General features: G+C 44.0%; 1 protein-coding gene and 1 long non-coding RNA gene across 5 annotated transcripts in view; one reads left to right on the forward strand and one right to left on the reverse strand.

Annotated features, from left to right (window-relative positions):
• The window catches only part of Anp32e (acidic nuclear phosphoprotein 32 family member E), a 39,887-nt gene extending 29,242 nt beyond the window's left edge, over positions 1 to 10,645 (forward strand). For 2 of the 4 annotated variants that reach the window (XM_059265887.1, XM_059265885.1), the window contains exons 4-7: positions 1,632 to 1,797; positions 2,197 to 2,366; positions 7,598 to 7,652; positions 8,506 to 10,645. In XM_059265887.1, the coding sequence (XP_059121870.1) occupies positions 1,632 to 1,797; positions 2,197 to 2,366; positions 7,598 to 7,652; positions 8,506 to 8,573 (459 nt within the window). In that variant the 3' untranslated portion in view covers positions 8,574 to 10,645. Of the gene's footprint in view, positions 1 to 1,631; positions 1,798 to 2,196; positions 2,367 to 7,597; positions 7,653 to 8,505 lie in introns of those variants that run through there. The other 2 variants (XM_059265886.1, XM_059265888.1) reach the window with 2 other exon arrangements.
• LOC131913302 (uncharacterized) lies at positions 8,140 to 14,737 on the reverse strand. The gene is made up of 2 exons (XR_009379862.1): positions 14,581 to 14,737; positions 8,140 to 8,366 (listed from the first exon to the last, which is right to left on the reverse strand). It is a non-coding gene; the product is annotated as an uncharacterized LOC131913302 (long non-coding RNA).
• Between the last annotated feature and the right edge of the window lie 566 nt (positions 14,738 to 15,303).

Genomic DNA, 15,303 nt, shown 5'->3' on the forward strand with positions numbered 1-15,303 from the left:
TAAGAGCACTGGCTGCTCTCCCAGAGGACCTGAGTTCAATTCCCAGCACCCACATGACAGCTCACACCTGTCTGTTAACTCCTATTCCAGGTCATCCTCACATACACATACATGCACATAAAATAAAAACAAACCTTTAAAAAAAGTTTATTATTTTTTTTTTTAAATTAAGGCCTTAAGCCAGGCAGTGGTGGCGCATGCCTTTAGTCCCAGTACTTGGGAGGCAGAGGCAGGTGGATCTCTGGGTTCGAGGTACATAATGAGTTCCAGGACAGCCAGGACTATGTATAGAGACCCTGTCTCAAACAAACACACAAAAATAAAATAAAGCTTCAGTGCCACTCTTTTTTTTTTTTTTTTTTTGGTTTTTTGAGACAGGGTTTCTCTGTGTAGCTTTGCGCCTTTCCTGGAACTCGCTTTGGAGACCAGGCTGGCCTCGAACTCACAGAGATCTGCCTGCCTCTGCCTCCCGAGTGCTGGGATTAAAGGCGTGCGCCACCACCGCCCGGCTGCCACTCATTTTTAAAGGCACTTACCACCGAGCTTGAAGACCTGTCTTGATATCAGAGCCTTGTAGTAGATGGAGAGAACCCACTCCCGAAAGTTGTCTCTGACACACACACACACACACACACACACACACACACACACACACACACACTTGTGGCATATGCATGCACACACCCCTTCAATATAATTAAAATGTAAGAAAAATTAAAAAATCCAGAAGAATTCTGAATCAGTGACAAATTCACTTAATGATTCGCTTGTATTTTGTTCAGGACTTTACTCTGGTTTTTAAACAGCTGTCATTTTTTTTTCTTCTAAAGTAAGGGGACACATAGTACCTTTTGAGGTACTAAGAGGTATTTTCTGATGATAGGAAGGAAAATTCTCAGACTTACATTTTGTTTCATTACAGTTGTGTGTGTGTGTGTGTGTGTGTGAGTGAATGTGTGAGGGGACAACTTGTGGGAATTGTTTTTTTCCAGGTGTGTGGGTCCCAGGGATTGAACTCAAGGTGTCAGGCATGGCAGTAGGTGGAGGCAGCCGCCGATCCTCTTGGCTAGCCCTTGTCCTCAGGTTTTTAAAACAGTCGGGCTTTGTGTGGTGGTGTCTGTATACCAGTTTTGGGAGGCTAAAGGGTTTTGAGTTCAAGACTTGGGCTCCATAGTGACACCCTACCCTGTCTTAAAAAAAAAAGATGTGAGGTTAAGCTATTGGGAACAGGCTTGGGTGCTGGTATAAGGGGACTGTCGTATGGTTGTGACACCTTTTGTTCTTTTAAGATGAGTAGTCTCTGTAGCCCAGGTGGGCCTCCAACTCTGAGCCTCCTACCTTGGCCGGGTTATGGGTGTATACCACCACATTGGCGTGCTGTTGATTATCTCTGCAGATTCTTTCAGCAAGAGCGCCTTGAGTGTTTACAAGAAATCAAGCTCTAAGACAGATGTTGGAGGCGCAGTGGTGACTAAGAGCTGCCTGTGCTTTGTAGAATGACCCTTAAAACACACTAAAAATGCAAAAAAATCTTTCTTTAACTTCAAGTATATGTTTTTCAGATCTTTCATTAAAATTGAAGAACATGGTATTTAAAATCTTGATTGTAACCTTTAACTTTACTTTTTCAGCAAAATCTTAAAAATTTGAAAAGTCTCGACTTGTTCAACTGTGAGATCACGAACCTGGAAGATTACAGAGAAAGCATTTTCGAGCTGCTGCAGCAGATCACATACTTGGATGGATTCGATCAGGACGACAATGAGGCACCGGACTCGGAGGAGGAGGATGAGGAGGGTAATGGTTTTTCTTTTTGAGACATAATTCCTGCTGTTTTGGAACTCACTGTGTAGAGCTCAGACTCAGAGATCCACTTTATCTGCCTCCCAAGTGCTGGGACTAAAGGTGTGTGCCACCATTGCTTGGCCAGAATCATCTATCTTTCTTTCTTTTTTTTTTTAAAGACAGGGTTTCTCTGTGTAGTTTTGGTGCCTGTCCTGGATCTCACTCTGTAGACCAGGCTGGTCTTGAGCTCACAGAGGTCCGGGCTGGGATTAAAGTAGTGGCAGCACCTTGAGATACTCTCCACCGTTGGCTTAAGGTGTTCAGATGATTGGGCAAGAGTGGGGAGGGCCTGCATACCAGGAAGAAGCATTTGCCCAGCCATTGGCTCATCTTCTAAAATGTTTTTTAAAGATGGAGATGAAGATGAAGAAGATGAGGAAGAAGACGAAGCTGGTCCACCTGAAGGATACGAAGAGGAGGAGGAGGACGACGAGGATGAGGATGAGGATGAAGCAGGTTCAGAAGTGGGAGAGGGAGAAGAGGAGGTGGGCCTCTCATACTTAATGAAAGAAGAAATTCAGGTGAATGGAAACTTGCTATTTGTCCTGACGATGGTTTGGGCACAAGGCTGAGTACTGTAAAGAGTGAGTCCTGACTCGTTTCCTAACTTGTGGGTAAGCATCTGTCTTCTCTCTCAGCCTCCTACTGGATGCTCCATGGTGGACAGAACACTGTATACATAATAAGTAAATCTTAAAGGAAAAGCTCCCAGGCTAGGCAAGCTGTAAGTCTCAGCAGCTGCCTGGAGGAGAATGAACCAGTGTGGTGTAAAAGCTGGTGTTGCGGTCAGACATGGGTTGGACAAGCAGTCACATGGCAGGGAAGGGGCATTAGAGGAGGAGCATGGAGACCCGAATTACCAGAAGTTTATTGGTTCTGGCCAGCGTCCAGAAGAAAGAGAAAGGAAGATGGGCAGCAGACTGCTGAGTCCACAGTGGCTCCATAAGGATTGCCACTGCTTGTTTCTTAGCGCCCAGATACTCTTCGAATTGATTGTGCCCTCAGTGGCATGGGATGGTGGAACGTTTGATGAATGTATGTCCGAGCTTCTATATAAAGCACCTAGTTCTAGTTAGCACATTACAGACTGCAGAGACAGACCTGAATGTCTTCTCTCCAGTTACCTACCTCTTGCTTTATACTCTTGCATCTTGCAGGAGCTTTCCTTCTCCTCCTCTTCCTCTCCCTCCTCCTCCTCCTCCTCCTCCTCTTCCTCTCCCTCCTCCTCCTCCTCCTCCTCCTCCTCTTCCTCTCCCTCCTCCTCCTCCTCCTCCTCCTCTTCCTCTCCCTCCTCCTCCTCCTTCTCCTCTTCCTGTCCCTCCTCCTCCTCCTCCTTTTTTTTTTTTTTTCCAAGACAGGGTTTCTGTGTGTAGACCAGGCTGGCCTCACATGACCCCTCAGTTTGGGATGCCCTCCATAGTGTACCTTTATAGTATGCCGAAACGGCCATTACTTGCCTTGATATACTGCAATGTGTCCCTTGCCACCAAAGCATGCATCATTAATTGTAGTTTTTCTTAGGTAATGGTGGTTAGACAATATCTGATGGATGGATGGTTCTTATTTTTTTTTTTCCTGCTACTTTTAGTGTTTTTTTACTCTTTTTTTTGGGGGGCCCACTACCCATCTCCTAAATAAATCACACATGGAAGCTTATTCTTAATCATGAATGCCCGGCCTTAGCTTGGCTTGTTTCTTGCCAGCTTTTCTTTACTTAAATTATCCCTGTCTGCCTTGTCTCTGGGCTTTTACCTTGCTCTATTATTGTAGACCTTTCTTTCTTACTCTGTGGCTGGTTGTGTAGCTGGGTGGCTGGCCCCTGATGTCCTCCTTCTCTGGCTCCTTCTTTTATTTATTCTCTGCCTACCAGCCCCGCCTATCCTTTCTCTTGCTATTGGCCGTTCAGTTCTTTATTAGACCATCAGGTATTTTAGACAGGCAAAGTAACACAGCTTCACAGAGTTAATTAAACAAATGCAACACAAAAGTAACACACCTTAAAATAATATTCTACAACATGATACTTTTTTTTTTTGGTTTTTTGAGACAGGGTTTTTCTGTATAGCTTTAGAGCCTGTCCTGGAACTCACTCTGTAGATCAGGCTGGCCTCAAACTCACAAAGATCTCCCTGCCTCTGCCTCCCAAGTGCTGGGATTAAAGGCATGTGCCACCACCGCCTGGCCATGATACTATTTCTAAATTTGAAATGAATGTACAATAATGAGGCCTTAGACTCGTTTGGAGCCTTGTAAGTCAAAAACTACGCAGTAATGAGGAAGGAAACTTGTTTAAGCATCTTAAGTATTTGTAAGGAAAGCCTAGTTAGTTTACACCAGCATATATATAGCTTGAGTGTTTCTCTTATGTTTGGTTTTATTTGGTAAAATGAAAGTCTTCTAGTTTTGTTTTATTTGCACTTGGCCTTTTATTTTCTCTGTCAATGGTCTCCTTAAGTATAAATAGTAAGTACTTTAAAAGTTACATTTTGAAGTTGGGGGAGTTTTGGGGGAGGGGGGTGGTGGGTGTATTTTTTTTACTCTGCACCCCAGGGTGGCCTCAGACTCATGCATCCCATGCTGCCATTGAATTTGGGGCAGTCCTCTTAATTCTGCCTCCTGAGTGCTGGGATCACACAGACATTCACCACTCCTGCCTTAAAAATTACTTCCAACCAACTTCGGGATGACTTACATTTGGGTGTATTATTCTACTGAATGTTGGGGAATAGTAACTGAAAATGACATGGCCAAGCATAGATCAGAAATCTCTGAAATACACACAGCATTAAGTAAGTGCAGGGCCAGGAAGCATTTTCATTCTGGATGGGATAGTTTGGGTATTCAAAAATAAAGTCTCAGCTAAGCACATGACCATAATCCCACCACTCTGGGAGGGTGAGGCAGTAGGACTGCAGGAGTTTAATGATGGTGTAGGCTACCTAGTGTGCTCTAGGATAGCCTAGGCTGTAGATGAACCTTGTCTCAGAACAAGCAAACCAACGAACCCAAGAGTTCTTGTTTTTAGGAGCTATGTGCCAGGTAAGCATCAGAGACCACTGGGACTTAAAAATAAATGAGAAGGAAATGGCATATTTGATTATGCATTTTATTTTTTCCTTAAAGGTTATTTATTTCTATTATGTATGTATGGGTGTTTTGCCTGCATGTATGTCTGTGTACCATCTGTGTGAATGGTGACTACAGAGGCCCGAAGAGGGCATAGGATCCCTTAGAGCTGTATTTACAGATACTTGTGAACCACAGTGTAAGTGCTGGGAGCAGCACCTAGGTCCTAGTCACTGTTTAACCTTGAGCCATCTCTCCAGGTGGTTATTTTTGCCTTTTCAAGATGGAGTTTTCTGTGTGGCCCAGGCTGTCTTTGAACTCATGGTCTTCTTGCCTAAGCTTTGTAAATGCTGGCATTATAGGCTTGTGCCACCATACCTGGTTGCTGTTTATTTACTTATGTATTTATTTTTGGTTTTTCGAGACAGGTTTCTCTGTATATTCCTGGTTGTCCTGGAACTCAATATGTAGCCCAGGCTGACCTCGAACTCCCGAGTGCTGGGATTAAAGGCGTGCCACCACACCCAGCCTAGCAAGCACTTTAAACCATTCACTACTTATATTTTGTGCTGACTCAGAACTTAGCAGGTCGGCTCGCCAGCAAGCCCCAGGGATCTCCTGTTTCCCCTTCCCCTGGGCCAGGAGTGGGCGTTCGCCACCATGCCACCTTTTATGTGGTGCTTGGGAATCTGCTCAGGTCTGCACAGCGTGCAGCCGTCTCCCTAGCCCGTCGCGTGGTTTTGAGACGGTCCTGCTTTGGGCCAGGCTGACCTGGGACCTCAGTCCTCGCACCTGTAGAGCTCCGTGTATGCACCACCACACGTTATTAGTGAGAATACCTGAGGAGCAGTAAACTTGCGTGGTGGTGAGATGGAGAGACTCTCAACTGATTGCTTTTAGATGCACAGTAGTACCAACTCTGTCCGGTACTTAGATATTTGTAGCATGGCCAAGATCACAGCAGTAAGTGCAAAAGGCTCCGAGCAGTCAAAATAGAGGTAATGAGAGTCTTCTGAGCCCTGTTTGCCTTGGAGAGTATTCAGTGTTGACATTAAATCTGTTGTCTCCTGCATATTCACTTCTGATGCCCTGTCCTGAGTCTGTGGCAGAATAAAATTGAGAGAGTAAGGGACGGTAAGAGAGAGGGTGTGAAAACTGGAAAGAGGAAACCCAGCTGGAGGCAGGAGTTATTCTAAAACGGAGAGAGTGGGCCAGTGATGACCGAACTGGTAAAGATACTTCAGTCCCTAGAACCTATGGAGAAGTGGAAGGAGAGAGGTGACGCCCAGTTGACTTCTGACCGCCACACATTAGCACACACAGCAAGAATACAGTTTTTAGAAGGGAGAAAACCATCCTCCATCTAGTAACAGGTTCTGAGGAAATTAGCATCTACTAATAAGTAGAATGTTCATGGTCAAAACATAGTCATAAGAAGTGATGGAGGGGCTGGAGAGATTGCTCGGGGTGACGTGCTTACCTTACAAGTACAAGGACCTGAGTTCAATTCCAAGAATCCATTAAAAAAAAAGCTAGGTGGTGGTGGTGCATGCCTTTAATCATAGGCAGTGCTACACAGAGAAACCATGTCTCTAAAAACCAAACCAAAACAAAAAAAGTGTGCATGGTATGGTGGGATGTGATTGTAATCCCAGCCTCAGAGAAATGGAGACAGGTGAATCTCTGGGCCAGTATAGGCCACGAGGCAGTCTAGGTCAATGAGGGGCCCCATCACAAAACAAGATGCATAGTAACTCTAAGGAACAGTACCAAGGCTTATCTTCTGGTCTCATAATACCTGTGTGCATACTTATGAACCCACACAGTGATTATGATGGTCATGTTATCTATAATCTCAGGCTGACCTGGAACTTGCTCTGTGGACCAGGATGTCTTCAAACTCACAGAGATCCTCCTGCCTCTGCCTCAAAGGCATGTGTCACTCTGCCTGGTATTATATAGTGTCTTTAATATGCTTGCAGTTTGAAGGTGCATGCAAAGTCACTTGGCATTTTAGGTTTTTGGTTTATAATCAAAAAATTTTCAGCATTTTGGAACATTTTGGATTTCAGATTTTTGGCTCATCTTTTGCTTTTATTGATTGGAAAGCTGAGGTCTAGAGAAATACATTTATTTACTCAACATATAACCGTATTTGTTGTTAGAGTTCAGATCATCTGTGCCTCAATCTGTAGAAGAGAGTAGTTTATTTTTAAGATAGTAAAGACCCATTTCTGTTATGATGGGCAGACATGGCTATTTAAAAGTAAGCTGGACAAAGTGGTATGTGCTTGTAATCCTGCACTTGAGAGTCAGAACCAGTATGGTCACTGAGTTAGAGGTTAGCCTGAGCTACTTTATGAGACCCTGTCTCAAGCAAACAAGTAATTAAAATGACAGAAAACTCAGGATGCATCTCCCACATTTACGCTGTTTTATTTCGGGCACTCACCAGCCCTTGGTGGCTTCGCACAGTGCAGCAGAGAGAGCCTTCGCATTGTTGGAGAAAGTTCTCAGGAGCAGTGTTTGTCTAAAGCATAGGCTTGAGTATCAAAATCTCCATGCTTAGTTAGGTTCAAAAGCCAAGCAGGTAGAAACTGTCCTTTTCAGAACATAGCTGAACTCGAAACAGTAAGAGTCCCAGTTACGGTTCATTGCTTCTCACATTGAATATTTGAATTTGAAGGATGAAGAAGATGATGATGATTATGTTGATGAAGGGGAGGAAGAGGAAGAAGAGGGTAAGTTGCATCAGCCTTAAGCAACTCTGAATCTAAAGATAACAGATAAGTGGGATGGGTTGTTGAGGACTGAGTCTATAATGGGGATCACCCTTGGTTCCTTTGATTTTGTTGTTTATCATAATGTACCTTTAGAAGTAGAGAAGTGTGAGTTTTTTTTGTTTTTTTCCTCGGAGCTGAGGACCGAACCCAGGGCTTTGCGCTTGCTAGGCAAGCGCTCTACCACTAAGCTAAGTCCCCAACCCCTTAGAGAAGTGTTTTGAAAGAGTACATTAATTCCACCAAAACAAAACAAAAAAGCGAGCTTGTAACTTGTACTTAAAAAAATGGAACTGAAAGCCAGGCATGATGATGCATCCCTTCAGTCCCAGCACTTGAGAGGCAGAGGCCGGTGGATCTCAGTGTGAGGCCAGCCTGGTCTACAGAGGTAGTTCCAGGACAGCCACTGATACACAGATAAAAACAAACAAACAAACAAAACCGGAAATGAAGTAAAAGCTTGTTCACTTTATTACACTCTGGAATCTCATTTTGCAGAGCATGGACCTCAGTCCAGAGAGAAATGGCTGGACCAGGTGTCGCTTTAGTTTCTCTTTACCTAGTCCTTCAGAATGGTGTTGACGTTAAGATTCACATTGATGTCAAGCACTTGGTTTCTTGACCTGTGTATTGTGTTCTTGAACTTTGTCAGGTTCTCTCAAGTCTGCATAGTCTCTGAAATTGGAAGAAGAAATTTCAGAGTGAAACAATTGATAATTTTTGCTTCCCATTCATTTTCTACTCAGATTGAAAGCTTTGTAACTATAAAAAATTCATTTGTTAAAATTGAGTATTTTATATACTTCTATTTTAGAAGAAGAGGGTCTTCGGGGAGAGAAAAGGAAACGGGATGCTGAAGATGATGGAGAGGAAGATGACTAGGTCCCTGCAGGATGAGGTTGCCTGGCGCTCCTGGGCATGCAGTAGAGCAACCATATGTCCTTGTTTCTTCATGTATGATAGCTGTCTCTATAGGAGATGATGTGTAACTTTTTATAGGAAAAGTGTGGTTTTACTATTTTGGCCTTATCATTCCGATTAAGATTTGCTAGTCTGTTAATCATAATGTATGTAGAAAAAATTTTCACTCATCTTCTCATTGTGAAATTCTCTAGCACTGTATTAGATTCTGGATTTTTATAATTCATGCTTAATGTATTAGACATTTTTAGCCCATAATTAAAACATGGTTGCTTTTACACAGGTGTAGTTTGGTGCATTTCATTCATGTTTTAAAGTTATTTATAAATTAACAAATTACACTCAGCTGTAATATGAAATGGCAATAGTCTCTTGAATGATAAAGCTGATCGATTTTTTTTTTTTTTTATATATATTTTAAGAGGTGATCCAGAAATCAATAGCTTGAAGGCAGTTTTGGGGGCTGGGGTGGATTAGAGGACTTTCCTGTCACAGTTTGGAAAGTAGAAGCAGAGTAAGAGGGTTCTCTTCAGCAGCGTAGGCCGTGAACTCAGAGATTCTGTTCAGTGATACAGTTCAAGGCTTTTACGGAGCCTGATTTTATGGAAATCCAGAGACTTGCAGGCAGGCGAGCCCTTTCTGTGGGTGATGCTGTGCCAGCAACTTGCTGGGCTTTAGGGGTGCGTTCTCTCCGTCACCCTCCATCGCCTCAGTCCTCTCCACATCCAAAGGAAAGCTGGCAAAGTTGTGGATACCCAGGAAACTGTCATCCGTCTGTCTGGGTGTCAAGTGAAGTGGGGGAGATGGCCTGTCTGTTGGGATGCCGTGATGAGCGTTAGGAGTGTCAGGAGACAGGCTTCGCTTACCATGGACAACACACGAGGCCGTGTTAGGCTAAGGCAGAGCATTCTCCTTTCTCAGAGGCCAGACTGATCACCTGCTGATAACTAATAACATGTTCAAGTCTAATTATTAAGTTGTTTTCCTTAGGTGATTTGGATACCAACGCTGTGAAGTATTTATTATATTTCTGAGTGGAGCCTTTAATTATTCTTCCTATAGTTTGAAAGTGTGATCAAATATAGCAGTTGATTGGAATATAATAGCAGTTGGGAGACTGTATGAAAGTCAGTATTGAAGTTGGGATTTATTTCTGTTAACATTTGGGGTAAGTGTACATGCTTCCTCATGGCTACTAAATAAACATGAGCAGACAGGTCCCTTTTCTTTTGTTCCAGAGGCTCCATGTTCAAGGCAATTGCTTTTTAAATCTTGGCCACTAATTTTTGTTTTCCTTTGTTTTGTATTTCTATGTTTATTTTGTTAGTATCAGCAAATTAAGTTCTGCCTGTACTGGGACGCAGAAATTGTTTATAGTAGTAGGACCGTTTTTTAATTTAAGATGTTTGACATGGTGTTTTAAAATAACAAGTATGAAATTATTTGCAGAGAAGCTAACAGAGTTGCATATCTGACTGAAATAAACGTGTGATAAATTCAGTGCCAGTACTGGGATCTCCAAAGGACTAACATTTTCCTCATTTCAATAATTGGAACGCCTGCTTTCAGTCCCTAAGAATTCTTCTTGGCACAGTATGCCAGGTTCAAAATAAATGCTTATTTTTTAAAAAGTAAATCTATATATTGACTTTTTTACCAATCTATTGTACAATCAAAATTAGAGTTCTTGGGTTTAAAAACAACAAATAGGGCCTCCAGATAACTATTAAGACTTACTTAGCTTTGTGGGTGGTATTTTCATGCAAATAAGCAAGGGTGGGCCTTCTGTAGACGTTCTGGGCTCTGTTTTAGCTATCTGTACTGCGTGTGTATACAGTATGTTAAGTCCTTAGAGACTCTGAAGTTCATACTTTCATGCAACTGTATTTTGGATAAAGCCACACAGTGTTAAACACAAGGGCAGGCAGTACTGATTGTGTGTTCCTGACTATTTTTGTTTTTTTTTCTGACTGCTGTAACTTAAGTTTTGAAACTGAATTGCTTTGAATAAATCGAAGAGTTGTTAATAATGACTAGCTTCAGTGTTTGATGTTTACTTTTCAGTAATACCATCGACTGTGTTAAGGCCTTTAAAAACAAAAGTGGCTTGAACGGTAGACAGTTGTGACAACAGGCACTAGAACACTCATCTTCTGAGGGGTTAGTGGTGGCGCACACCTTTAATACCAGCACACTGGGGCCAGAGGCAGGCGGATCTCTAGTTTGAGGCCAGCCTGGTCTACAGAGTCCCAGGATAGCTAGGGCTACACAGAGAAACCCTGTCTCAAAACACAAAACAAAAACTCATCTTCCTCATTAATCTTTCCAGCAGCCAAAAAAAAAGGGGGGGGGGGAAATGAAGATCCTGGGTTGGCTCAAATTTATCTTTTGAATTGCAGGTTGAGCTCAGAGTTTATTGCCTATAGGTGAGCAAGTGTTTATAAAATGGTCACAGAATTATGGTATGGACATGGGTTTTTTCTAGAATGAGAGCCCAAGCATTTTTCCATAGTATCTTAATTCTTTTTTTTTTTTTTTTTTAGATTTATTTATTTATTATGTATACAGTGTTCTGTTTGCATGTGTCCCCACAGGCCAGAAGAGGAAGCCAAATCTCATTACAGATGGTTGTGAGCCACCATGTGGGTGCTGGGAATTGAACTCAGGACCTCTGGAAGAGCAGCCAGTGCTCTTAACCTCTGAGCCATCTCTCCAGCCCGTATCTTAATTCTTACATAGACATTATTATTATTATTATTATTATTATTATTATTATTATTATTTTGGTTTTTCGAGACAGGGTTTCTCTGTGTAGCTTTGCGCCTTTCCTGGGACTCACTTGGTAGCCCAGGCTGGCCTCGAACTCACAGAGAGCTGCCTGGCTCTGCCTTCCGAGTGCTGGGATTAAAGGCGTGCGCCACCACCGCCGCCCGGCCTATTATTTTTTTTAATTCCTAGTTTTGGGTTTCCCTTAAGTGTAATCTTTAATGTTTTGTTTGTGGATGATTCTGGAATGTATTTTGTCAAGTTAAATATGCTAAGTAATATTTTTATGATTATGGTTATATATTGAGAAAAATTTAAATATTGAATTCTGCTTCTGGAGAGATGGGAATACTGAATATTTTTTTAGGTGAGAGGACAGTGTTTAAGTAGACCAGGCTGGCCTTGAACTCAGATTTGCCTGCTTCTGCCTCCCAAATTCTCGGATTAAAGTCACCACCACCACCACCACCACCACTATGAATGTTGGCTTTGTCTTAAAGGCTTTAAAACATTAACAACTTAACATGTGCCTCATGCCTATAATCCCAGCACTTAGGAGGCTGAGGCTACAGAATTGCTACAGTTCAAGGCCAGGCTGGGTTCCAGAGTGAGACTGCCTAAAAAAAAAAAACATTGCTTCCTTTAAAAAGGAAAATAGGATGATAGAAGTTTGGGGTAAAATGATTAAATAATGAGTCAATTTAGTGAGGGGTCATGATTCAAAACTTTTTTTTTTTTTTTTTTTTTTTAGACAATGTTTCTCTGTGTACCCCTGGCTGTCCTGGAACTCACCCTGTAGACCAGGCTGGCCTCAAACTCAGAGATCCTCCTGCCTCTGCACTGGGATTAAAGGTGTGGGCCACTGTGCCTAGCTGAAAACATTCTTTTGTTTGTTTTTCAAGACATCCCTGGCTGTCCCGGAACCCTAGCTGTGCTATAGATCAAGCTGTGCTGTAGATCAAGTTGGCCTCGAACTCGGAGATCTGCCGTCCTCTGACTACCTAGTGCTGGGAAACAACAAAAAAGTCTGAGTCTCCTAACAAAAAAAAAAAAGCCCGGTGGTGGTGGCGGCGGCGGCGCCGGCACATGCCTTTAATCCCAGCCAGCTTGCTCTACAGAGTTCCAGGACAGCCTGTGCTACACAGTGAAACCCTGTGTGTGTGTGTGTGTGGGGGGGGTGTCTTGCTAAAAACATTCTTAAGTACTGTTTATTCTCTGTTCTGTTAATGAGAGGCTTTGAATTACATTTTTATCTAGTTGCTGGAGATTTCTGTTTCCAGCGATGGATTTAGTGATATTCTGCAGCTGTCCCTAAATAGCACCCTACGACTCATGCCTTTTCACATTCTAATCAGCTTGAGACCTGAGAACCCCGAGTGTGTGCTGTGGCCCGGGCAGCTACTTGAGTTCCTGTTCTATTGGCTAGCCTAACTTAAAGGAAAACAGATCACGTCACAAAATGAAACTGCAAGGTGGGCTTTTATCTCAGCAAGATCTTTAAAATGACTGAGATGCTGGTAAAATATATTTATTTAGAGACATGTTCTCACTGTGTAGCCCTGGCTGGCCTGGAACTCATGGATCCACTTAAATTTCTGCCTCCTCCGCTTACTTCAATAAGGTGTGCACTTCTATACCCAGCCCTGGTACAATAGTTTTCAAAAATTTATTTATTGATTTTTAATTTATGAGTATATGTGTGAGCCTTCAGATCCCTTGGAACTAGTTTTACAGGCTGTGTGAGCAGGTACCTACCTGACCTGGTCCTTTGCAAGAGAAGCAAGTGCTCTTGAGTGCTTTGGATCCTAAAATACTTTCAGTTTGTACAAGTCTTTTCCTGGTAAGATCCTAAAGTAAGTAACCCCAATTTAGAAAGACTCAAAGGCCGGGTGGTGGCTCAGGACTTTAATCCCAGCACTCGGGAGGCAGAGCCAGGCGGATCTTTGTGAGTTCGAGGCCAGCTCTGATCTACAGAGCGATCTCCAGGACAGGCACCAAAACTACACAGAGAAACCCTATCTAGAAAAACCAAAAAAAAAAAAAAAAAAAAAAAAAAAAGACTCAAAGGCAGTTATGTATTTCATGAATATCTCCCCCCCCCCCCCCGCTTTTTTTTTTTTTTTTGTCGAGGCATTTTTTCTTGGCTACTTAGAGAAACATTGGCCACATCTACTCTAATGGCTGACATAGGCCGCCAAACAAGCTCTCAGCTCTGGTGAAGACCTACTGTTCCATCTTTAAGATGTTGCCTGTTTTCTCCGATTGTTGTTAAAATACGTAGACTGTAAGTGCAGCCATGATCTCTGCCCTCCGTGTTGCCTGTGAGTTTGGCCTGAGTAGGCTCGCTCCACAGCCACACAGCTCAAAGAGGCCTCGTGGGTTCTCCACCCAGGGACGATAACGGGGCGTACAACCTTTTGACATCAACGATGTTGGCTTATACAAAGTTCACACTTGAAAACATAATATCAAGTTTTGTTTAAGCACAAACAACCCTCTGTTTTAAGTTTGGGATTTCCTATTAGGCCACACGCATAGCTATCTTTGGCAGCACCGGACCCTTGTAGAGAGCTGTCAAAACCATTAGAAAAATAAGGACCTGCAGAGGAAGCCCCCCCCCCCCAAAAAAAAAAAAGCTTTTCGTTTTGTGAGGCAGTATCTCAGTCTGGCCTAGGCTGGCTTCAAATAGCTCTGCTTCACGCAGAGTGCTGGGATTACACGGCTGAGCAACTATACTGAAGAGCCAGTGGACACCGCCCCATCTGCAGACCAGCAGCTGGTGGATACCTGGGCAACACTGAACGCGTCTCCACCTTGCCCGCCCGCCTCACTTCTCAGAGAATAGTGAGTTAAATCAATCTTTGCAGCGCTGAGAATTATTCGTAGATTAGTAAAGTCTTTCTGCATAGGGTTAGCAATGAAGTTTTTTTTTAATTTAAATTTGGTGATTTATTTTATTTTTGGTTTATCGAGACAGGGTTTCTCTGTAACAACCCTAGCTGTCCTGGAACTCCCTTTGTAGACCAGGCTGGCCTTGAACTCAGAAGTCCGCCCGCCTCTGCCTAGGGAGTGGTGGGATTAAAATCGTGCGCCTCCAACACCCGGCATCATTTTTTTGTTTTTTAACAAAGCCGTGCATATCGGAATTGGGGAGGGGGTCACCGGGCTGCAGCTCTCACGAGGAGCCGCGCTGGACCCCAACCTTTAAGGAGACTCCTGGAAAGCCGCGTTTCCCACCGCGATCCCCCGGGCGCACCAGCGTGCTGCCCGCAACGGGTCTGGATAGGCTTGAACAGGTGGTGACATTTTTCTAAATGCTCTTGCGAGTCAGTCCTCTGCCGCAGTCCCCTGGACACCCCGCCCCGCCCCCCCCCTCTCCCGGTATTTCCCGTTTTCTAGGTGCTGCTTGCTTCTGCAGCAGCGCGTCCTGCAGTCGAGCTGGGATCTCCCGCCGAGACCGGACTGACGGGCGAGCACCCGTTACCGAGCTAGCAAAGGCGGCTCTGACGTCACCGCGCGCCCACGTCGGATGCACCTGCCCGGCCCAGGCGCCTCCCCGTCAGACGGGATCGCCCCAGGGACTAACGGGAGAGGACGGACAGACCCGATCCCGGGCCGCCCGAACCCCGTCACCAGGGCGCCTTTCTACACTCGATTGGGCCAGAAACGCTGCAGCGCCGGCCATGTGACACGGCCTCGCTCCTCCCCGCAACCCCGCTCGGCGGAACTCCTGCGCATGCGGAGTCGCGCCGGAAGCCCGGTTCCCGAGCTTCCGCCTCCTGAATCCCGCGGAACCCCGAGGCGGTTCTTTGTTGTTCGTATCGTGTAACCTTTGCTTTTCGACACCTAGTTTCAAATACGGAATCATTCCAGAATCTAACGGTGGAAAATATCGCCCAATCCTGGTCAGCCAGTAATCGGAAAC

This window comes from Peromyscus eremicus, chromosome 6 (genome assembly GCF_949786415.1).
Source record: "Peromyscus eremicus chromosome 6, PerEre_H2_v1, whole genome shotgun sequence".
In the NCBI taxonomy this organism is placed as follows: Eukaryota; Metazoa; Chordata; class Mammalia; order Rodentia; family Cricetidae; genus Peromyscus; species Peromyscus eremicus.